Consider the following 26,184-nt stretch of genomic DNA (forward strand, 5'->3'; position numbering starts at 1 on the left):
CAAAGGACAGTGAGATTGAAGTTCAAGTTTGCAAACCCACAACGATGGCTCAGATATTACCCTGAACGCATCCAACTGAAAGGACACGACGCAAAAAGGATCTGGTACTTGTACGACCAGACTGCTCCCTATTGTTTTAACACCAGTGTTTGTTCCATACCAACAGTACCAAAACCCGTAATTAATTGAACAAAACTGTAAAACACTTGATGTCAATATACTGATAGATTGTGATCGTTTATAAACTTAATTTAATATTTGAAAATGATTCGTTCACTGATCAGATAAAAAAGGTACTGTATCACTGTTTTATTGACAAATATTTTAATAGTTGCAGTTTGGTGTAAATTTAACCTACCAGTAATTTCAAGTAATAAACTACAACTTTAGTCTAACTAATGAATTATAGGAGGGTTCTTTACCTTGTCCATTTTTGGTAGTACCCCTCTGTCATAAGGGAGACCACTATATGGTCATAAATATATACACAATTTAGTTAAAGGCTTAAACTACTTCAATTAAAAACATTTATAAAATTGTTTTGTCAAAATTATTATATTTAAGTTCTTCACAGGCCGATACAAAATAACGTTTAAAACCTTGCCCAGGTTGAGGAATCACGTGACTTCAACGGGGTTCTCACATGGGTCACCACGGGTCAAAACCGATGTCAACAAGCAAGTGTGTGACGTTAGTTTCTAAAACAAATAACTTTTTTTGACAGAAAAGATATGGAAAAAATATCAGCCTTAAAACGACTATTGTCTGCTTCTACACGAGTGAAATATTTTAGATTTGCTTGTATTTTAATGATGCAATCATTGGCCTAAATTTGATGGATTTATTTAGAACGATGCAACCCTGTGTGCGCTGTGATTCTTTGTTTTGTATGTATTTCTTAGTAAAGAGTTATATTTAAATAGTCATTCATGTGTTAAAGCGTAAGTTTTTTTCATTATCTTCATAGAAATATATAATTTTTCATGAATTTTCTGTCGAAAAAGTTATTTGGAAATCAACACCATTTACATGTTTGTTAACATCGGTTTCTATCCCTGGTGACCCATGTGAGGACCCCGTTGAAGTCACGTGATTCCTGACCCTGTTACCACCCTTTACATTTCTCTGTAGCAGTTTCCATTTTAAGCCCTGTACATATTTCATATTTAACTTTTATCTATGAATAAGTATTGCGATACTAATTGCTCAGGTATGTGTCGCCTATTGCATACTTCTTTAAAGTACATAATGAATTGTACATGTTTTGTAGTTAGTCTGTTATAATTGTTACAATTGTTACGTCTGCGTGGCCTAGTGGTTAAGCGTCCGCCTACGGAGCGGAAGGTCATGGGTTTAATCCCTGGCCGCGTCATACAAAAAGACGTTAAAAGTTGATACAAGTAGCTCCCTTGCCTGGCGCTCGGCATTTAAAGGGTAGTGCTCGGAAAAGAGGTGTACTCGGTACTGGTTTAACCCAGGAAATTTGTACCCCGTGTATCGGTGTTCTACACCGAGCACGTAAAAGAACAAAGGGGTCTCTTGGGAAAAGAGCTAGGCTATCGCACCTGGACTTCCTTGTATCCCATCACTGTCTCTTCAGCGTGTTGTCTCTTTAGTAAAAACAATGAACCCCGTTGGAAATAAGTGCTTGCACTTTCACGGGTTATCCTTGACCGCAAGGTCTAAAGAAATACATACATACGTACGTACGTACATACATACATACATACATACATACATACATACATACAATATGCCAGTTTATTAATTGATCTAATTATACAATAGTGTAAATGATTCAGTTTGTAATATATTTTCAGTTTAAAGAATATTTACCTTCATTTCATGTTTAATGAGCGTTGATTTATTATACCCAAGTCACATTTTATTGGTATAATTGTAAAATTGGTGAACATATATTTTTGTAACCTGTTGCTATGGTACCATTATAAACACCACCCTTTAAGATCATTCGCATACGTTAAATTATTGTTGACTTGTGTTAAGTGGTAACATACTTTACCTTCTAGATGTGCATTCCATTCATTGTTTTTACTTTGAAAATTGCCAATGAACTATCATGGTACTTTTCGAACGTTTTTCATTTATTCTGGCACAATCAAAAGGTTCAGTAAGGTATCAGGATATCAATTAACGAAGATTTTATCATTGAATGCTTAAAATGACATGTAGTGTATGTTTATATGAAAATTTGGCCCCAAAATGCAATAAAGAACAAAACAAGACATGTAATCTTTAATGTCGTCTATTTTTCTTTCGAAATGAATATTAAAGCGCGTGTTTATTGAAATGGTCCCTGTCGAAGAAATGCTGGCGCTGGCAGGCCGTTATCTTTCCCGTACACCGCACACTGCATGAAGGCGCACGGGCTCTCGCGCCAGGCGTATCTCACCCATGCAACCTGTTACACACACATATAATGATATATTAGATGTATTTAGTTCTTTGAGAATAATCGAAAATACGACGTTTAATTTAATTACTTTTTAAAGAATGTAGATGTGTTGATCAAACGGTTAAAATACTTTAGTGTTGTACAGTCAAAACCCGTTGGCTCGATATCCAAGGGACTTGCCAAAATACTTCGAGCCTCGCGAATATCGAGCCAAGCGAGAATGCTTACTTAGCGTAAAAATAAATCCGTCCTTTGAGTTTGAGCCAACGAGGAAATCGAGCCAAGCGATATCGAGCCAACGGGCCCCGGGTTTCGACTGTATAGGCAATTTCAACGCCATGATTCGACCCGGCGACATATACCAGTCAATGCAGATGAAGTACCAAATATTGAAATGAACGGACTATCAATACACGACAAGTCAGAATCTTCGTATCTGTTCCCATGCATGTTGTGAAGATGTAACTGTATTTGTCTCTGTGTGTCAATTTGACAAAGTTAACTGCGTTAAGGTACAAACCACATGCGTCTGTCCGCTGCACACTTGCGTATCCATGGAAACGGTAGTCTGATCATGCGCAGTTATCGGGACTGTGTTCCATTCAGCGGTCGTGGTGCACCAGTGATTGACTGTGTTTCCGCAGCATAACTGTAGAATAGACAGTTTTGAAATGATTTTTCGCATGCTTACTTGTTTTGAATTTGTTTAATAAGTCGCGCCAGAATTAAACATATAATAACATTGTATATACACGTGAATAATCTATTAACAATTCAGTATTTCCCAATATTCTGTACGGGATATCAGTAGCTTAAGGGTAGTTCCGGCTCATATTGGACGAATATTTTTTGAAATCGTTAATTGTAATTTAATCGCAATGAAAATAATAAACAAAATGCTATTCTGATGCTTCAGTATATCGAGTAAGAATTGTTCAGGTAATTTCTGAATTGAAAGTGCTTTAAAAATTAAGCAATTTCGCATTATACATTTTCTGAACTTACAATGAATTGACTAAATGTCTAAAACTCGAGCCATTTACAAAATCATGTCCTATTTTTTCTAGTATTTTACATTTTTTTCTTTATAAATATCCTGAATACCTCAAACCCCGTGTTTGCCCGCACGTCAATGGCGCTGTTTCCGCTGTCATACTCGATGGTCAGGGTGTGACCGGAAATGGACAGTCGGGACGGGAACGGGCCCTAAAGGTTAAATTGAACTAAATTATTGGCTGATTTTGGTCAGAAATACGGAAACCTTTATGTTTTATATTTTATACTTTGCTTCAGAAAAGAGATCAAAGGGCCGTCATACACATAAAGAGCTTTTATATTTAACTCAAAAGTAGAAAGCCCTATGTATTCAAGACATAAGATTTCCACTACTTTATCGCCGTTTTATAAATATTAATGATCACTCCGAAAGCGTGCATCTAATCACAATAACAACTGTCTGCATAACAAATCCATTTGAGTCAACATTTTCCGTAAATTAATCCAAAATACAATGTAAAGTATTTACCTAAACAAATCAAACATCGGAATTTCTGTGGCAGAAATCAGTTGTATTATTTTTCCCTTTCTATTAAAACGAGACATGTTGCTTTTGGTATGGTTAACCGTCCGTCTGTCTGTCTGTCTGTCCATCACAAAAGTGTATTGGCCAGATTAATAAAACATTACATGAATGTTAAGCAACATGCCTCTACAGTAGGTATAGAGTAATGGCCCTTGATTAAGTCAAAAGTGATATAAAGGAGCATGTAAGCTTGTGTCACAAGTACCACCTAACATATTTAAAAGCCAGTGGGATGAAACTTTACATCAATTAATAATTAAGCAGTTTGCGAGGATGTGGACCTTTGGTTGTGGTTCATGTATGCACACGGTATGTTCAGAGTTATGACCTTTGGCGAAGTTAGCATATAGAGCATGCAATCTTGTGTCGCGGGTACCTCCGAACGTACATGAGCAAGAGTAACACAACTGTAAAAGTATGTTTAGCAGCATGTGAAAATGTACAACTGAAGTAATGTATACGGCTGCACCCAGTAAGTTCGGAGTTATGGCCCTCGTCTTTGTGAAATGATGGCATATAGAGCATGAGATATTGTGTCGCACATATCTCCAAAAGTATGGTAGCCAGAGAAACTTTATAGGAATGTTAACTAGCATGTGGTATAGCGTGTGATTGTCTCTGGTATAAGTAGAGTTATGGCCACTGACTTAATCTAACATTACACCAAACGCATTGACTCTTTTTCAATAAGTAAATGAGCCAGAGCTATGAAACCTGATGGGAATATTATGCAGCATATGAAGTTGTGCATCTGGGTTTTTTTGTGTGACTTTGCACAACAGATATATATATATATTCCTTGACCTAATAACATTAGGTATATTATAAATCATGGACTTCAGCGTTACACTTATTTATAAAAATGTGCACCTGGGGTCAAGGTCACTGTTACTAAAACAGTGTTACTTCATATCGTTAAATGAAATTAAACTATAGTGATAAAAAATGATTGCAAGTTTATTTCGAGGAGGAAAGATTGATATTGCCTGTTTATGCTCCAACTGTTCCGTTGTGCAATAGGTATGGTTAATGCACATTTATCGGCTATGGATGAAATAATCGGCCTTGTTTTAGTGACCAACTCGGTTAGTGGTGGGATCTGTGCGTCCTGGCCATGGACACATTTATAGTTTCTAATGCATTAAATTTTAGCTAATATTCAGAATGAATAACATTTCTAGTTTAAATGAAATATATATTAAAAAATCCACAGCCTGTTCCCACGAAAAAATATTTTAAAGAAAACCTGGAAGTTGATACTTGAGTCCCCGTATGCCACGGCCCTCGCCGCCAACGCCAGACGAGATGCCACATCCTCCTTGAATCGCGGGTGGATCCTAAAACAAAAAATCTACCTCTTTGATATTATTTGATATAATGCCAAATATACACGTTCGTTTCCCGATCAACAATTTTGAACGATGTCGAGTCTTCAAACGTAGTATGCACATTGGTTATGGTCAGAAAATGACCCTATTGGTTCCAAAACCAATAGGTCCCTTGCCATGGTAAGCTTTACGAGAAAAAATACTGGCGTTTACGGTCAATCAATTTAAAAACGACCTGGTATATAGTCTTAAAACTTGATAATCACATTGGTCATGGTGAGTAAGCGACCTATGTTGACATATACTAGGGCAATTATGGGCGCTCCTGACGAGTGATACATTCGATTCTCAGAATTCTATATTCCATTTAAGTAACACTATTTCAGTATCAATGACCTTGATATGACCGATCGCAACTGCATTCCATAACTAAATGGTGTGTATTTACAAGAGATTGCTGCATACCAAGTGTCATGACTATATTCATCAATTCTTGCTCAAGTTATTCAGCGGAAACCTTTTTTGTAACAGTGATTCTGACCGATGATTCCTGCCGACGCCAAACGCAAACCCAAGATATGTCTCTACATGAACTAGCAATACACCAACTTTAACCATTCCAATAAAGGTAATTTAGGGGTAACTAAGTTTCTATATTACTGAGAAAAAATACCTAAACTGAGCTTTTTATGGAACAAGTTTCATCACAATGCGCCACTCAAGTTATTTGACACCCGTCCACCCAATGACATAGTCGTTCTTGTAATCCGGATGTTGTTGAAAATCTGTTTGAAACCATAAGTGGCAGTGTCGGACATGAAGGAGGATTTTTTTCTTCTGTATTTCTTTGTGTCACAACTATTAGGTATATGACGGTTGTTTCAGTTTCAGATATGCGATAAATTTTACCGAGTGAATACCAAAATTAATATTTCAGAAGTGGCTTTTCCACGAGAGAACTATTCACTAGGTGATATATATTGCAATCTTACACAGAAACAAACATTTTTTCTGTCTATTTTAAGCTTATCAATAAACAAAAACAAAATTTAATTATTAATTTATAGGAAAGCCCGTGCAAAAAAATCAATAAAATGAAGTTTTACCGGAAACGAAACTAAATGGCGTAATTGAATGTTCTTCCCGGCATCGCTTCACCTATTGGACATATTAAGACTAAAAGGGGTAAAATCTGAGAAAATAGTGAAATTATATTTCGATAAACTCACTGTTTCAATCTTCTGTTTTTAATCATCCGCTATATTTCAATGAACCGGAAAGCAAAAAAGGTAATAAAGATATAAAAATGTTTCACCATCCCCGAAAGAAACTTTCACGTATGGTTTAAGTAATAAATTAACTACAGGAATGCTTGTATCGGAATCTTACGCTCCATATGGCGACGCAAAGTCGGGCAGGTCCATGGCGACGGCCATAAACACGGAAGAAAGACTTGGATTAGGAACGAAACCGAAGCCGAACGTCTGTGCCCAACGGATCTCCGAAAAGCCGAGTTCAGCTGTTTGGTCGCGCCACGGTGCTAGCTGGGAAAAATTGTCGCTAAAATTAATATAAATAAATGAAAAATAACAACGGAATTTGTCAATATTGCAACGAATATTGACAGCTTTTGAAGGTTAATATATTATTTTCAAGAGGAATGTGCAATGATTATATAATTGGGAACAACGTTTTATTTTAGCAAATAGGTATAGTTGGGTAAAACGAAGCGTCCACGAAGCCTAACTAAAGCTTTTGATCGTGTCTTAATTAGTATATAACCGAAGAGAGAATTCGATCATCCTTTCATGCCAAACAGATTCAAACTTCCTCAAGTATCAAGTTTATAAACATCTCGGCCTAAGAGCTTATTACTGATTATGGGGAATGAGCTAACAAAATCAATGAAATTGATGGAAGTATTACATAATAATCTTTCAAAAAAGGCAGGTTTAACTAGTTGGTTTTTATCTTTACATTTCATAAGTATTTCAAATTTTAACACATTTTGATAATACTGCGGTACAAAGTTAGTTCTTATATAATAAAAATGATTACAATCTATCAGATAGTGGTATTCATCACTAATGACATTTTTATCACAAAAACCACAAGTTTTAATGTTTTGTACAATATCGCTGCATACACACTTCGACTGTGATAATAAGAAACTAGGAGAAATTAGTATGCTCGCGAAATTAATGAAACCATGTATATCAGCAATACTTCTGTAATCCTTAATTTGTTTTTATTTGCTGCTTTTAACAAATCCGAGTTTTCGTCGAAGTTTTTAATTATTATATCCACAAGTAATAGTTCTTTACCTGCACGAACCCGAATGGAAATTGATTGCTTGTCTGCGAGTGGGACTTTGCGTGGAACTTTGCCCGCCAATCCTCGATCATTGCTCGGAACTGACATGCGTATAGATGCGCCTTACCAGTGTTCGCTTCACCTATTGGACATATTAAGCTAAAACCCATGATAAACAGCACATTCGGAACGACTCGGCCATTTTTCATCGAAAACAACCTCCATGTATATGGACGGTTAAAGCTGTTAAACTTAATGACTTTACCCTTGGAAATCTGAACTATTCATGCAAGAATACACTTCACTGGCAATCAATTTAAACTTAGTAATACTACGTACACGTTAAAACACTACAATAAATTAATACTATAATTTAAAATTTTACTTACAACTTTACTGATGTTAAGGCATACATCCGAGGTTGATTTCGATGGAAAGTGGTCTAGGTATTCCGAATGTAAACAGCAATACTGCATGTTTTATTTCATTAAAAATGTTTCAATAAACCAGTCTTGTTTGGTTCAGCATAAGAAAGCAACACACTTCACCGAGTGAGCACTAAAAGTTGTATATCACGAGTGGCGTAACCAAAAACTAAAGCATTATGATTTTCTTAACGTTTGTTATTAACGGGGATTGTCTATTGGTGATAGATTCAATATATATATATATATATATATATATATATATATATATATATATACAAATTCAACCTTTGGGATATTTTGCCAATTTGAACAACCTTTGGAAGACATTATCATTAAATGCTATATATCCTATATTAATATATCCTTTGCATTTTCCTTCATAAAATATGCATATATAAATGTAGTAAAGCATTATTAATGATGCTTTTTTTCAAAAATACTAGCCATCGAGAATATACAATTTTTGGCTGTCGCCTAAAGGTTAAGCGCCGGATGTTCATGAAAAAGTACAACCTTTGGGTTAAGTACCCCAAAGGTTGTACTGTATATGTCGGCAAAAGGTTCAATAATATATAATGTAACTTAACTACTTAACTCAGTCGGTAGAGAGGCCTGAATGTCTCGCGGCAGACCCTGTTCGAATTAAAGCGGTAAATAGCGGTTAACCTAATAGTTTAGTCCTACTGACAACGTTAAGATGCCAGTTCGGTAACCATGATTTATGTAGCCATCTCCTCAATCCTTTCAATATATTGTCAAATTATTATTCCTTGCATTTTGTTTGCTGTGTTCATGACAATATTTGAAGTTAATTTTAATTCAAAGTCGGGCTAGGTTGTGATCTTACCCTCACACTAAGACGAAGGTTTATGAACCTTAATAAACAATAACAACAAAATCTATGTCACTATTATTAAACCACATACATGTTGCTTGTCCAATGACATACTCTATTGCCGTTTTCATCATTGCATTACTCTTGTAAAAAAGGAGCATTGTTTGCAATTATGACGGGGTTGCTTAATTGCTTCAACCACCCGTTGGTGTGTAAGTTTCTTTACACTCGCACTCGGGCCTTGCCCATTCGACGAGAGCTCTGGTAAGAGTATTAGTTATTTAAAATATTTCGAGAATGGTGCACAGACACAATACAGCCCTGGTTTGAGCCAATCCAATTCTTTGACGTGCCGCAAAGTACAGGACTGTCACACGGGACCCCGATTAACGTCCATCCCGGAAGATGATAAGTATATTAATGTTGCGGTTGGGAATCGAAACTGCTGTCCCTGGATTGACTAGTGTGACCACGGAACCACCCGGAAAACGTTGACAAGCTAGTAACAGTGTATTTCGGTATTTTCTCAATATATATGGCGATACCGGTGAGCAATGATATGGTTGTCGGAATACATCCTTCGGCGGGATTATGTATGTCAAAAACGTGTCCACTGTATCCAAAAGCGTAGTTAGCAGCTAGCCTTGTTCATTTTCGTGTGCTGGAAGAACATCAATAATGATGAAACGGGTATAAAAAAATACATGTTATTATGACTATATGTACATTGCAGCATGAATGACTCATTTAAGTAATAGTTTAATACGAAAAGTTGAAATTGTTGTGTATGATGCCTTAATTCTGTTATGCCAATGCCAAAACGAAATGGTCTGATGGAGGCCCAGACATCGACGACCCTATACTTGGAGGAAGAATTGGCTATTGGATTATATATGTCTCTGGTGTAATGTCGTCTGCGATTTCATACGTTTTCTTCTCAACTTAAACAGACGTGTCGTTACAAACCAACTGTTCCTGTACTTTCAATAACAAATAGAAACTACTCTTTGCTAATATCTACCGTTGTGGCATTCCTTAAAGTACAAGGGACACACGTAGTGCACGTGCGTTTTTCAAAATCATTTCAGAACTGAAGTAAGAGTGAAATCTATATACAATGTAAACTTATTATTTTTTTAATTTGAAAAGCTGAAATGCTATGAAAATATGTACATATTCATTTTGATTAAGTTTCACTCGTATCTGTTTGATTGTTAAACCATTCGAATTAATTATATGACGCTTTTTCTAAGAAAATAATGACTGCAAAACAAATCAGTAACGTATTATTTCACTTGAGAAACAACCACCAGAAACTATACATTAAAATTACACTTAGAAAAATGATTTGTTTTAATGAATATAGTGCAGTTAATCTCTCCAAAAAAGATTTAAAGGTGCACTTGACAATTATAATTGAAGATTTGATACTGTATAAAGCGGTAACAGCAGGAGAAAAAAAGCACAATAAACGATAGGAAGGTACAACATTCGCTCCAGGCGGTAGGTCCCGGCGCGAGCCCAAGACTGTCTGCACATCATCTTTCCGCTTATCTATAGCCCATTTAAACAAAGCGACACACGAACCTTCCCTAGATTGAATAGCAAACTGATATTGCCACTAACCGTTGTTTTCTTGATTCCATCGTGTATGCGGTCGAATAACTTCTTCCATGTGTCGATCTCTTTGTGGTTGATAAAGGAGATAGGTTGCCCCTCTTTCCCATTTCTAACCTACGCCCCTTAAAAGGGGTTTACATACTTAATTATTATACGGCTCCAGTTATTAATTAAGTAGAGTCCGAAAAATTAAACAGTGGCGTATTAAACAGCAAACCGTTTTAAAACTGTGTTGCTGTATTTTAAACTTTGGCATAACACATGTAAATGTGGGGTAGCCGATGTATAACAAATATAAGATATTTTGAACATTACGTTTGAGATTCAAAGATTCGTTTAAAATATGTATCAAAATGAATCTAGGAACATTTTAATTCATTCAAAAATGTAAAAATATAAAAAGTATTTCAATTACAAATCGAACTTCAGTTTTTCAGACGTACTCATTCGTTTTACGATGTCTCTCCCAGAGGAGTCCGACTGCAAATATTAATTGTTCAGATATAAAGAATGTGTTCATTGGTAGCACGACACCTAGTTTACTTTCAACTATTTTTACTATTTGTGGGATTATATTGTTATAAAGTGGGGGTTGATGTTTTCACTTAAACCCAGGTTATGGTTACACGATAGAAGTCGAGACAACCGTTGGAGTATAAAAAACCCCAAAAGGAATGAGGTCACAGAAGCGGAATTTTAAACGGGATAATGAGGCTTAAATTGAAATTGATTCGATTATGTTTTTTTATTGAAATCCCGATAACGGAAAAAGATTTATCACAAGTTCAGAAAACCTATTGACTATTTGACATAATATTTTGTTTAATTTTGACTGACGAAGAGGTGTATCACTGTTATATTATTAAAAGGCATTTACTGCATGTTTTAAAGACAAATTAACACATAACAAGCAATTTGCAAACACATCCTAGCAGTAAATGCACAGTTGTTTTTATGTAAGGTTTCTTCGTGTTTCTTAACATGACTTTTACCTCAATTATACACCAATGATATATCTGAATCAATACGTTGAATAAATAACGTCGGAATCAAAACGTATGTTTTATAATTATCAAGGTTTAAACAAAATCCCTATTGATTTTACATGGAAAAGAGCTTTCATATGAAATACGTTTAAGCGACATGCAATATACATTGATTTTTATTATTACTTCTTCAGGAAGGATCGCTTAAGATCATATCGTTATTTACCTGAAGCTTACAAAGGCCATTTTTCCTGTAAAATAATAGAGGGAAGAACAAAACAATAACACTAACATAATTTTACGGAATATTTACATTTGTTTGAATTTTATTCATAATTTACACTGAGCAGAGATTATCGATTGAAAATTTTAAAAAAATGCACTTTTGATTTCGCATAACTTGACGTAAGAACGTGAAGGATTCTGTATTTAAGACACAAACGTTTCATTCATTGGCAGGTATATTGTCCTTAAGTCTATAATAAATTCATATAATGTACTAGATGCCATTTTTTCTAAATCGAACAACTTATAGAATATTCAATGTTTCATATATATTTTACTGTTTGAAATTATGGAATAAAACGAAAAGGACTTTATGGACTTATGCATGGCATAAAGAACGATATATTAATCAACTTTTAACCCTACCGAGCCCGGTAAACAAACACTCACTATTACAATTATTTTGATGATGTATTATCCACGTTGTGGTGACAAAACTTTTCTTTTTCTTTTCTGATTTCGTTTTTACATGAAAGGATGAGGTATTTCAGAGTATGATTTTACATATCGGTCTAACCATAAACTATTAAATACATGTCACCACAAAAACATAACGTCAAACGAACGAACGCATCAAGAAAGAAAATGTCGGAAAAAATGTATATGTTATAAACAATTTTTCAATTCTTCTCATTTAAAGCTTGTACACCACCATTGTACTAATAGAAGTCCAGAATGATACATGGTGTATGCTATGCAAGTTGATGGTGTTATTTTGATAAAGCTTCGGGTCCAAGTACATTGTAGGTTTTTGACCCAAACCTAATTCATTCAATAACAAATATTCAAATATAGAAAATAAATTACATTCAGTGAAAAAGAGCATACACTGGACTAGGGGCGACATGTTTATGTCTAGATAGTCCAGTATGGTTTATAATTATCTCGTTTTTGAATACTTAATTGGAAAACAATCGAACGCGGGCCGTTTGAAAAACAAAAACAAACAAAAAACAAACAAACAAAAACAACAAAAATATGTAGATAAACATTTGAAAAAACAATCAGAAAAATAACTCAATAAAAAATGTCAACATATTCTTTGGTATTGAAGAAGTTTTAGAATTCAGATAGTAGTGAGGCAACTGGGAATTCAACAACAAAGAGGTCAGTTCACATTATTATATATGTATACACAGTGGACGAAACGTCCTGATCTCAGAACACTCTCTTGCCAATGAACTGTTCACGAGTCTTACTCATCCTTTAAAAATATCAAAGTTACAGTACTCTGGATTTTAGATTTTTAAGACACGAATGCTATCCAATTTCTAAATTACAACAAGTCAAGACCAATGAAAAAAAATATCCAAAATTCAGAGCTGTGGGACCACATATTTCATTTATAGTAGAGCCCGCAGTTACTCATTTGGCAAATTTCCCACAAACAAATGGGATTAACCCTCAGCCTCAGAAATATGTTTCAGTCACACTTGGGGCTGTGACGGAGTCAAGCCATAACGCAGCCTCTATAGAGTGCGGGCAGACCTTTCTAAACTCAACAACGGCAATAATAGACGCCAAGTGGCGACATGTCAAGCCAGCTAAATAAGCTTCGGACACAGTCAGACTATTTTCCATGTTATTGCAACACAGACTTACATGGAGTTCAACAGTAAGACGAAAACTATTTATATTTAGTATGATATATAATTTGGTAACGATCAACTTTAAAATTTAACAAACTCGAACATCTCAATTTATTGTGTACTCAATTAATTAATATTTGAATAGAACTATTTCAAATGTTGACCTCTCAGTGTTACCTTAAGGCCTGGCTGATGTGTGTGCTACGGCGCCTTATAATTGTGAAACCGTTTTGAAAATCCTACTATGAATGATCAATACAGCCAGGACAATGTTTGCTCAGGATCAGTTGAAGTACTTTGTGTACGTACGTTTTGTTGAAAATGCTAGTATACATGGTAAAGTTTCAACCCGGACTAAGTTCAGTCAAAATAAGTTCCATTTACAGTATTCATTTTGATATTTAACTTGAATTGTGTCCTTGACATTTGACATACAAATCATTGCTGTGCGTTCATACCGCTTGTAGGCTCGTACTTAGGCGGGATTCCGATCGTCCAAACTTCATAAACAGACAAAAAAAAAGGCACATACATTATCACTACAAAATCGTGGCTTAATAAAATCAATTGTGTTTCTTATGATCCGCTTTTCTACGATCATTATAATTATCAAATCACTATTGAACCCTCGGACAAATCCCGCAAATATGAGATTCTGCGATGACCGTGATAGTATGTAACTGACTGGTATGTTTTGCTTATTAAGCGAAAACAGTAATCTAAAATCTACAGCGTGCTTAAAAGATGAAAGAGTCATTTAGAAACGTTTAAAATTATAATCATATACATATATATGTTATAGCACGATAACTGATGATAACATTTTACTGAAAATAATGTATATATGCCATATTCTAACATGGCACATACTACTCTTACTGACAATATATTTTCTGATCCCTAAACTTTACTGTTAGGCAGAGATTATATATAAATGTCATGCGTAGGCAATTAAAAAGGCAATTTACTTCTATGTCCTTTTATATTAAAATGTGTTAACACCTCAGAGGAATAATGAACCCACAAAAACAAAAACAACCAAAAGTAAATAAAAAGCAAAAAAATAATAAATGCGATAACATTAAATGTAAAAACCCGTATGCAAAACTATATTCCTTTTTTAACACAGTGACTTTTCGGTAAAATTTTCTGATCCTAAACAAAACTTACTTTTAGGCAGAGGTAAAATATTCATGTCATGCGTAGGCAATTAAAAAGGCAATTTACTTCTATGTCCTTTAATAATAACAAATGCGATAACAGTAAATATAAAAACCCGTATGCAGAACTGTATTCTTTTCAAACACAGTAAATTTCGGGCAAAAGAAAATTTTGTCATCTGGTAAAATAATTTCATGTCTCCCAAAGGTTGTTGCGATGTTACCCAAAGGTCGGATTGTGTTAAACATTTCGGACACTATATACAGTCATTTTCTTGAAAGGTCACTGTTGCTCTTCATATGTTATGAGGAATAAATGTCGCAAGTGTCAGGTTCAACGCGGGGAAAGGGCAACTTCTTCAATTTCAAACATGCAATTTATTCATTTGTTTTGTTAGAATGTTTACTATATAGTGATAAAATACCCGTGTATAACAACAATACACGACAGCCTAAAGCGTACAGTCGATATTATTTATAAAGTTATGTGACTAGAATGTGACCTCATCCTACAGTTTGTGATCCAAGTTGGCACCTAACAGGTCAAATCAAGTCCTAAGTTGTGCAAAAAGTCACTCCGGTTTCTGGTTGATGCCATAATATATACCTAATAAAACAATAATGTCCCGAACAGATCATTTAATGTACTTTGCCATGACAACGCGGCAAAGTAGTCAAAATATGGGGAAAAAACTGGTACTCAGCTGTACACAAAGTGTCATCGCCCAATAAGCACATACTAGGAACATACGAGATATGACCTTAGGCTATTTATGTGATGTTCAAAGTTGGGGAGCGGTAAATATTTAATTTTTATGTATGCAAAATATTCCTCTTTCGTTAGAATGTTCATTAAACAATAATAAACAATCTCTGTGTATACAATTCATGATTTTCTAAAGTGGACCCTCGAGTCTCTTATAATGTTACATCGTGTGACAACAAAGTACTGTTTGTGGTCAAAGAGAGCACATAATAGGAACAAACTGGCACATCACCTGACTCTATATTGATCTCCGCCTACTGGTTGTCGCCCTGATATAAATATTAAAGCGTCTTGAAAGGAGCATTAAGTGACCTCTGCTTTCTTGTGTTTGCCCTAGTAGACACATATTAGGGACATAATAGGCACGAAGTGAACAGATTATGTTTTATGTACATTATCTGAACATATAGTGACCTCCTTCTACTGATTGTCATGTCATGCGAGTGTTGACATCCAATGTAAATGGCCCATTTCTTAAATCTTATATAAGGCGAGTTTTGTAGCCAATTAAAACGGAGGAAAGTCATATTAGCCGAGTTATGTTGATATTGGCAGAGTTTGGTCGATATGGAACGAGTTCTGGAATATATTTACTTCAATTATCTGGTATTGCTACCGCAATTGTCTAATAGTGATAGTTGATTAATAATCAAATGTATACATGCCTTGTTACAATGTTATAGAATAGTATATAGAAAATCCCAATTTTTGATATAATATTATCAATTAGGTGATATCATAGTGGCCTAGTTATTTGTCCGAGGTTAGATGTATTTGCCTGAGCCCAAAAGGGCGAAGGCAAATACATCTGACCGCGGACAAATAACTGGGCCATTATGAAATCACCTAATTAATAAATGTTTTATTAATTGACTTTTACTATTTTTGTTAAAAACATTTTTATAACTTACCAATTCACATTGAAGCCATAGTTATCCCTTATTCATTCATGGTGTCTGCTTTTCTAGAATCGACTATGCTGATTTTGACATTCATCTTTAAAGTGACATTGCAAATGCTTATGAAAAAAAAGCTCTGTACATTATAAGGAAGCATTTCTTTTTATCTTAATTTCGTAAATCGTTAGCCAAATGTTAAATGTTTTACCTTCGTCTATTAATCAACTATTACTATTAGACAATTGCGGAAACCCGTTATGTGCGCCAAAGTGTCAGGCTGCAAAAAATTGTGCTCTTCAAATTTAAATTATTGCGATTTAACTACTAACTCTAGAATACTGATTTTTGGCATAGTGTTTTATTAATATATTGGAATAAACTCTGTGTGGTTTTAAATTGGATTGATCTATTCTTTGCTGGATTTTATTCTGAAACAACTTGATATATAGTGAGTAGACAAATATATTATAAATATACATGCAAGGAGTGAACACATTCTCATGATTAAAAGTTGAATATATATCAATGATATAACAATGTGCTTTATTTGATACAATAGAGAACAATTACTGAAACTAGCAACTATACCTAGGGGGCATAATGGACTGGACAATAAGACCATTCAAACTTTAAAGGATTACAAGCTTTTTCAATATAGATCTTCTAGGGGTGGAAAAAAGCAATACACTAGACCATGGGATACCAATCAAGGGATAAACTTAAATAATTTGAAAGCATTGCCACACGTAATAGAAACTATTAAATTGAAAAGACAAAATCAAGGGGTCGAACCTAAAACAGTGAGTTCAGAAACACATAAGTCTGATAGAACTTTAACACGAATAAAACTAAATTCACTATCCGTAGTTCAAGGACAGAAAAAACTTACAGTATGTTCAATTAACTGTCGATCGGTCAAAAACAAGACCCTCGCAATCTGTGACTACATACTGTCAAATGACTTTGATCTTGTAGCAATTACAGAAACGTGGCTCGGAACAAAAGTGGATAAAGTCTGTGTTAACGAACTTTTGCCAGATGGATATAATATAAAATACAACTGTAATATCAAACCGTAAAAATGGTTCAAGTATTCAAAATAAGTTAATTCGATGCACACAATTTTCAAAACAGTCAGAAAACGGAAAACACAGTAGCTGCTTTAAAAATGATTTCTAGCATATTTCTCATAATAGACGGGTTTCGACAGCCAATGAAAATGACCCATTTCTCAAATCCTATATTAGGCGAGTTTTGTAGCCAATCAAAACGGAGGAAACTCATATTGGCCTAGTTTTGTTGATACTGGCCGAGTTCAGTTGATATTGAGCGTGTTTTGGCGGCGTAAATTGTCTTCAATTGTCTGGTATTGGTACCGCGTTTCCTTTGTATCTCGTCAAATACGTAATAGTTGATTAATAACAACCAATTCCAATAAGTGACTATTAGGGTGACGACCGGTCGGCTAAAGTCACTATGTGTTCGGCTTGGACATGTTTGCCTATTTTAATGGTGACAATCAGTAAGCGTAGGTTATTATTTTCAGTTCAGAACTATTATGTCGCTATCATTATTATTATTTTTTAATTTAATAATATTTTATTGCATGAGAACACATTTCACAATGAAAATATCAATACAAATTTTAACACAATATTTAGACCGACATTATAAAATCAAGCATGCAAAGGGATTGGGCCACGAGTTATGCCAACATCATTTACGGCCCTCTCCCGTTGCTATCATTAGCCTACTTATGCGACAAGCAGTAGGCGAAGGCTACTATTCCCTGTTCAGGTCTTCAGTGTCGCGTTTAAGTGCATTCTAGGACGGTAACAAGAAAGCAAAGATCGCTTTATGTTCAATTCAGGATTTATATGTCCTTGTTATATTTTTACAGGGACTTGATTTACATTATGAATGCATGCATGAGCTTTAATTTTGATTTACATAAATTTCAAATAAAACAAGTATAATCAAAGTTACTTGTTATTAATTAAACACTGTTTCGACATAATTATATACTGAACTATCACTCAACTAACATACATAACGGTGTTAAGGTGTTGCACATTTTCACGACTTTATGTTTTATGTCACTAATAAATCGCGCATGCTGTTTTGTCTATAAATTGTTTGTTCAACATACCGTCAATCCATATCCCGACTTAGGATTAACGGTGTATAAATGAGTATATTGACATCGTCTTACCGATTATTGCCCTAGTAGAAACAAACCCGAGACATGCTAGTACAAATCAGAACTGAACTGAACATAAATGGATATACGCCATGACTGGCAGGAAAGAATTCTCATAAAACGGACATAGTAAACATCCACTATACATTAAGTGTTGTAGGCGATCTATATCATTCGAGGTTTAAGAACTATGTTTTGAAAAATACAAGAATATGAGGATAATGGGGATATATAGTACATGTGGAAAATAGAAATATTGGAAATATATTGTCATAAAGTTATTAAAAACTATCGAGTATACTGACGAGAAGGAAACAAGTCAATGATTATGAAATAGTGTAGAAATCTAACTGCTATGCGATTTGGGTCAAAAGAAACGCGTCAGTTGGAAACTAGCATTATATGTCTGAAGATCTCAGCAAGTTGACACCAAATTCTGCAAAAACAGTGATATCTTGCCACCGAACGTTTGGAATCGTTCCAAATTATCCAAATAAATATGTATTTCTTGTAGCACCATAACTTATGATAAAATTTTAATCATTATTAATTATTTGATACTAGTATATATTATAGCATGGCAAATACTTATTTTACCAACCTATTAGGCTGAGGTTAATATTCATCTAATTTTTAGGCAGTAAAAAAATATTATCTTCTCCATCCTTTAATAACATAAGTGTGTCCACATATCATCAGAACATTGCAGCTACATAAAATATATTATATTATAATTTAGATATATTGGATTACACAAAATGTAATGAAGCATATGCCAAATTATGTTTTATTAAACACAATACCTTTTGGGCAACATGCTATTTAACCATCTGATAACAAGTACAAGTTTCCCAAAGGTTGCAACCATGTAACCCAAAGGTCGGATTTGTTTAAATATTCTGTAGACGATTTACAATCTTTTTCTAGAAAAGTCACGGTTGCTCTACTGCTCTACACACGACAATTTCACATATACCATGTTGAAAGTTGATGGGGGGTCGACACTCTATTTTCCTTTTACTGTTGCCTGAACTTACAAAATAGTGACATCCATCTACTAATTGTGGTCCGCGTATTCACAAAATAGTACTAGCACCCACTGGCCGATGCCCTAGTAGACGCATGAGACGTACTTGTCCTGAATAGAACATAATGTGACATCCACTATGACTTTATGCCCTAGTGGGTTCATAAAAGGAACAAAACAGAGCGAATTCAGCTGTTCATATAGTGCCATCCGCATACAAATTGTCATCCTAGTACGCACAAAATATGAACATGATATGCGTGAACTGATTGTTTATTGACCTCCGCCTACTTGGCATCACCCTGTTACGCACATGCTAGAGTTAAATGCAATAAGAATTAATATACTTCGATTAAAGAAAACAAAAAGCTGAGACTTTTGCCAACCGGTTTTCATCTTCGTAGACGCAAAATAGCGACCGAATAGACATGATAGTGATCGCCCCTACTGTTTTTTCAATAGAACGCAAATAATAGGGACGGACTATTTCTAGACTATAAGGCAAATTATAGAAACATCATAGACGTGAAATGTTCATTATGACCTGCTTGTGGTTCTTGCACTAATAAGCACCCAAAAGGGCTAAGCGGAACAAGAGTGACCTCCTGCTACTGGTTATCGCTCTTGCCATAGAAGGGATATTTAAGGGACATTATTGGTTTGAACTAAACACACAGTGACATTTCCCAACTTGTTATTTCCCTAGGACGAACAAAACAGGGACATATCGGAGCTGAACTTTTCATAAAGCGATCTCTTTCTATTGGCTGCCACACTTGAAGGCACAAAAGAGCGACATACACGCCCTGAACCAAACTGGACATAGTTACTTTTGCCTACATTTCGTTGCACTAGTAAGCACTAAAAACGATATACGAGCTGCACACATATTTCTGCATAAAACATTTCAACATAACTTCTTTGGTTTAGTATAGCATGGCACGTACTACTTTTACTGACCACATATTTTCTGAGACCTAAACAATGCTTTTAGGCCGAGGTTAAATATTCATGTCATGTCTAGGAAGTTAAAAATCAGATATACCTTTATGTCCAGTTATATAAAAATGCGTTTACACAACATTAGAACCATGGATTTACAACAACAAAACAATAAAACACAAAAAAGAAAGAAATGCGATAACATTAAATGTAAAAACTCGTATGCAAAACTATATTCTTTTTAAACACAAAACTAACTTTCGGAAAGCAGAAGATTTGACCATCTGGTAACATCATTTCATGTCTTTCAAAGGTAGCAACAATGTTACCAAAAGATCAGATTGGTTTATATATATTTTAGACATTATAGAAAATCATATAAACAATCAGCCTCAGCTGAACACAAAATGACCTCCATCTACTGGTTGATACCCTAGATGGCATATATCTTAAACCGCACCATACTATTTCTCGCCCGAGTAGGAACATAATAGCGACATTTTATCCCTGAATAGAAGACCAGAAGACTAGTTGTCAAAAGTTTGGGATCATAAAAGGGACATTTCAGTCTTGAACAAAACATGTACGATTGTTTACCTTAATCAACAGCGGTCTTCATCATGACCTGGCGCCCTATAAAAACATTCCCTGGGCCTGAAGAGAGTATATAATGACCGCATACTTCTGATTGTTGCCATAGTTTACTCATTATAGGGAGTTACTAGACGTGAACTGGGCATAAAACTGCATCAAACTACTGGTTATCGCACTAATAGACACGTAAGTGTGACGTATTTGACCTAAAGTGAATGCGCAGTGACCTCTGCATGTCCTAGTGCCGTAGCGGGCATATATAAGGTCATCATTCAGGCTCAAACATTAGCAGGCCATGCTGCTTTATGCACAAGTATCTTTATCATTGGAACATACAGGGCCTGAGTAAAAATAAATTTGCCTGCACGTACCAGTTGTCGCCCTCATGTGCACATCTAGTGAATCAGCCTACTTGTTGTCACCCTGTTCGGCACGAAAAAGACATACCAGGCCTGATTTGATCACATAATTAATGACCGCCGCCTACTGGTTGTCGCCCAGGTAGGCATACAATAAAGACATATGAGTCCTGAACTGAACAAAGAATGATATCCGCCTACTTGTTACCGCGCTAGAAGACACAGTGTAGGGATATACTAGGCTTGAACTAAACAGATTGTTGAAAGTCAATATAGTTGGATCACACAGTGTCATCCTCGTTATGCCTGACGCCCTAGCATATGCATAAAAGAGACTTACTAGTCCTGTACTGATTGATTAGTGACTGCCGGCATGACCTTGGCCCTAGCTTATACTAAGCCTAATCTGAACATAGGGTGACCGCGCCTACTTGTTGTCGCCCTAGTATACACATATAAGGTAAATACTATACCTGAACTGCATTGTTGGCACATATAAGAGGCATAAATAACCTTGGAATAGGCTGAAAATATAGTAACCTCCGCCAGCTGATAGTCCACTGAGTAGGCACATGCTATGAACGGCTTGGGCCTGAGCTGAACCTTTGAAAACCACCGCCTGCTAGTTGTCGACCTTGTTCTAAAAGCACATAACAGGGACCATACTAGACGTGAGTTTAACACATATTAACCTCTACAAACTAAACGTCGATCTTTTAGGTACATACTAGGGACGTGACCTCATGTGAACTAAGCTATGTGTTCTTTACATTTGACTTCGAAATTATATACCAATTGAATAGATTACATGGAACTTCCAATTATTTTCTTAGCCGCGTACCAAATAAGACGTTTTTAATTATCTATACGGTCGAACCCCGTTGGCATGACATTTTCATTAACAGATGTAGAGCAACATTAAGGATATACTCAAAAAATGCTTGTAAATAATTTCAAAAGTATTTTTTTTAAATACAACCTTTGGGTAACATCGTTGCGACCTTTGGGAGACATTGAAAATTTTCACCAGAAGGTCATTTCTTCTTCTCGCTAATAGTCAATGCGCGTTTAATAATAATAATATAATAATATACGTTTTTATGCAACATGTTTTATTATCCCAGTTGTTATTTGATAAGTATATTTGAGTTGTTGCTTTTTAACCAACGTTCTGATAAAGTGGCTACACACGTTTTTATACGGACGGAAATTGATTTTTGCTTATTTAACTCCTAAACATCACACTTCAATAATTCTTTACTAAGTACTTAAAAATAAGGCATCTTTTATTGTAACAAACAAATATGAATTACATGGTACTTCAAATTAAATTTCGTTGACGCGTACTCAAAAAGATGTTTGCAAATATCTATACAATCGAAACCCGTTGGCTCGATTTATCAGGGACTGGCCAAAATACTTCGAGCCTCGCGAATATCGTGTCAAGCGGTATATTTGTGTATATTTAGACGTTTAAGAATGACTTGTTAACCTGGTTTGTTGTTTGCTACGTTATATACTAAAGCGTTATTATTACCGTGTGCATATCGTACAGTTCACAACATGACACATTTGATAATATGAAATAATTTGACTTTTTCTTCAATTTATTTAAGCAATACAAATATAAACCAATCCATAAGAAAGCAATAAACAAGCAAACTTAATACTTATTAAGTAGGAATTCTTATGAAGAAAAGTGTTGTATGTGAACCCAATCTTAACAATTAATATAATGAAACATAGAATAGCATTTTGACGATTCATGTTTTCTTAACATAAACTTATAAAATTGATTAAGGTAGTTTCAGAGGCATCGATAATGCAGAGAGAATGTGCACAAAATAAAATATGAGTACTGTCGAAACAGATTATCATTTTCTGCTAGTGGTGTGTCCATATTATAGATATCTGAGATCTTCATGTTTACCAAGAAATTATTGGTCTTGGCCAACTTTACAACTTTACATGGATTTTGATATTTAATGAATAGTTATTAAGTAGGTACGCTAAATGAACTAGCAAAATGTATATATCTAGCATGTGACCAACGTTATAATTAAGTTGTATATATGTTCACATTATTGTTTTCTACAAATGAACTAGAACAACAAGGTAAAGTGTTACAATTTAAAAATATAATACATCAATATATAAATCAAAACCAGAATTAAAACCAACATTTAGACACTAAAAAGTCTCATTCTATTAAACATACACAGTTAGCGATATGTCAAACACAAAATCCTCGCGCACGTTCTTTTCAATGCGATATTTTTTATGTCAAATTTGTTCTTATATTCAACAATATTCAAACCATATAATTTCGTCAGGCATGTTATTAACAAACATAAATTATTATTGTGTAAATGGGAAAGTTATGGATAAATAAGATTATTCTAGTTCGCTTTTTAAATGTTTAAATATTAAACAACATAGTTTTCTTATTATTAATAGGTACATTTGTGTGTGTATATAAATGACTTGTTCACCGTCTTTAAATTATATTATGAATAATAGCAATGCCAATTTTATGTTTATGATAATAAAACTGAAACTTGACTTTCACATACTTTTGACGTCTGTATTCGTGCCAATTAAAGTGAAAGCATGTTTGCTCAAACTGTTAAACCATTTGAATCTGATAATGATTATAATACCAATCAAGCGAATTAAAAAAATTAAAAGTATATATACAGTGCTTAGCAAAGCAAACAAATCAAGGTGTGAAAAATGACATCGAGTAAAACAAACAAAACAAAAGGCTAAATTTTTACTAAAGACCGCAATATGACATCAAGCGTTGAGAAATATTTAACCTCAAAATACCAAGCTAACCGATCAAATTTTATATGAACATATTGAAAAAAAACAAAAACTTTAAATCTTGTTCGAGCCAACGAGGATATCGAACATTGCGATACCGAGACACCGAGTTTCGACTGTAATCGAATATTTATTCATTGGCATCAGTGGCCGATCTGCCGACATGAAAACCTATCATATTTATCATTTTGTCACTTCCGATTGCACTTAAATTTGGGTCGCAATTTTTACACCTTATCTAATATATTGCTTATTGCTATGCCTCTATATGATTTTTATATTTACTCGCGTCACCACGCGTTCAGTTATATATTGGTGTTATTATTACCCTCCCTCAATGACTCCGGGTATTCTGCGTTATTTAACATTATGTTTTACAATTTGAGCAAATTTAGCGGAACTCATTGCAAATAAATTCTTAAAAAAACGCCATTAACATATTGTTGCCGGGGCTTTTTCGCTATAGAAGATATATAATTTATAAGTTCTGATTCCGATATTATCCCATCTAGCGACTCATATGCCTTAAAAGGCACATTGAATTCTTTTTCATTATTCGCAGCACCAAAAGGTTTTTAAAATGCTTATGCAACTCATCTATAGATAAGCCTTCTGAGCTGGGTATACTTTTCTTGTACTGAGTTTTCAATTTTTTCCAAACTGTTTTGTTGTTTTATTGCCATGTTAGCAATTCTACACCCTCATTTTATGTTACAATAATTATTATTATTATTACAATCATTTACCGTATTTCTATCTTTATTCATTGTGTTTTAGCACAATTTGCAATATTTCAGTAAATGAATTAAATGAGTCAATATGTTTGTATTATAAATATTGTCACACAACGAGGTTAATCGTTATATATTCTAGCATGGCAAATACTACTTTTACTAACCTATTAGGCTGAGGTTAATATTCATCTAATTTTTAGGCAGTAAAAAATTATTATCTTCTCCATCCTTTAATACCATAAGTGTGTCCACATCTCATCAGAACATTGCAACTACATAAAATATATTATATTATAATTTAGATATATTGGATTACACAAAATGTAATGAACCATATGCCAAATTATGTTTTATTAAACACAATACCTTTTGGGCAACATGCTATTTAACCATCTGATAACAAGTACAAGTTTCCCAAAGGTTGCAACCATGTAACCCAAAGGTCGGATTTGTTTAAATATTCCGTAGACGATTTACAATCTTTTTCTAGAAAGGTCACGGTTGCTCTACTGCTCTACACACGACAATTTCACATATACCATGTTGAAAGTTGATGGGGGTCGACACTCTAGTTTCCTTTTACTGTTGCATGAACTTACAAAATAGTGACCTCCACCTACTAATTGTGGTCCGCGTATTCACAAAATAGTACTAGCACCCACTGGCCGATGCCCTAGTAGACGCATGAGACGTACTTGTCCTGAATAGAACATAATGTGACATCCACTATGACATTATGCCCTAGTGGGTTCATAAAAGGAACAAAACAGATTCAGCTGTTCATATAGTGCCATCCGCATACAAATTGTCATCCTAGTACGCACAAAATATGAACATGATATGCGTGAACTGATTGTTTATTGACCTCCGCCTACTTGGCATCACCCTGTTACGCATATGCTAGCGTTAAATGCAATAAGAATTTATATGAACGAACTGGTCTAAGGCCGGACATACATTGACATCCAGGTACTGGTTGATGGGCAGACACCTGATAGAGACAAATTTGTTTCCAAATGGGTTTATTGTCACGTCCGCCATTCCTCGTCGCACTATTATGCACATAATTGAGTCAAACGGTAACATATATTGCCATCTGTCAACTGGTTGTCATCATAGTAAGCACATAATAAGAACCTACCGTACATGAACTAAATTGTATTGACCTCCGGCTACTGGTTATCGCCCTGATAAACACATGCTAGTGAATGGTTAGTCCTTAAATGAACATAAATTGGCATTGTCATGAACCTACTGGTTGTCGTCCAAGTTAACACATATAACACATATAAGGA

General features: G+C 34.8%; 1 protein-coding gene across 2 annotated transcripts in view; it reads right to left on the reverse strand.

Moving 5' to 3' along the window:
• Window positions 1-2,243: 2,243 nt before the first annotated feature.
• The window catches only part of LOC128231387 (sialate O-acetylesterase-like), a 270,653-nt gene continuing 246,712 nt past the window's right edge, over window positions 2,244-26,184 (reverse strand). Inside the window, exons 2-7 of one of the 2 annotated variants that reach the window (XM_052944155.1) lie at window positions 7,651-7,783; window positions 6,716-6,870; window positions 5,245-5,335; window positions 3,521-3,622; window positions 2,937-3,065; window positions 2,244-2,422 (exon numbers count right to left, since the gene is read on the reverse strand). In XM_052944155.1, the coding sequence (XP_052800115.1) occupies window positions 2,303-2,422; window positions 2,937-3,065; window positions 3,521-3,622; window positions 5,245-5,335; window positions 6,716-6,870; window positions 7,651-7,731 (678 nt within the window). In that variant the 5' untranslated portion in view covers window positions 7,732-7,783 and the 3' untranslated portion in view covers window positions 2,244-2,302. Of the gene's footprint in view, window positions 2,423-2,936; window positions 3,066-3,520; window positions 3,623-5,244; window positions 5,336-6,715; window positions 6,871-7,650; window positions 7,825-26,184 lie in introns of those variants that run through there. The other variant, XM_052944153.1, reaches the window with a different exon arrangement.

This window comes from Mya arenaria, chromosome 4, assembly GCF_026914265.1.
Source record: "Mya arenaria isolate MELC-2E11 chromosome 4, ASM2691426v1".
Classification (NCBI taxonomy): domain Eukaryota; kingdom Metazoa; phylum Mollusca; class Bivalvia; order Myida; family Myidae; genus Mya; species Mya arenaria.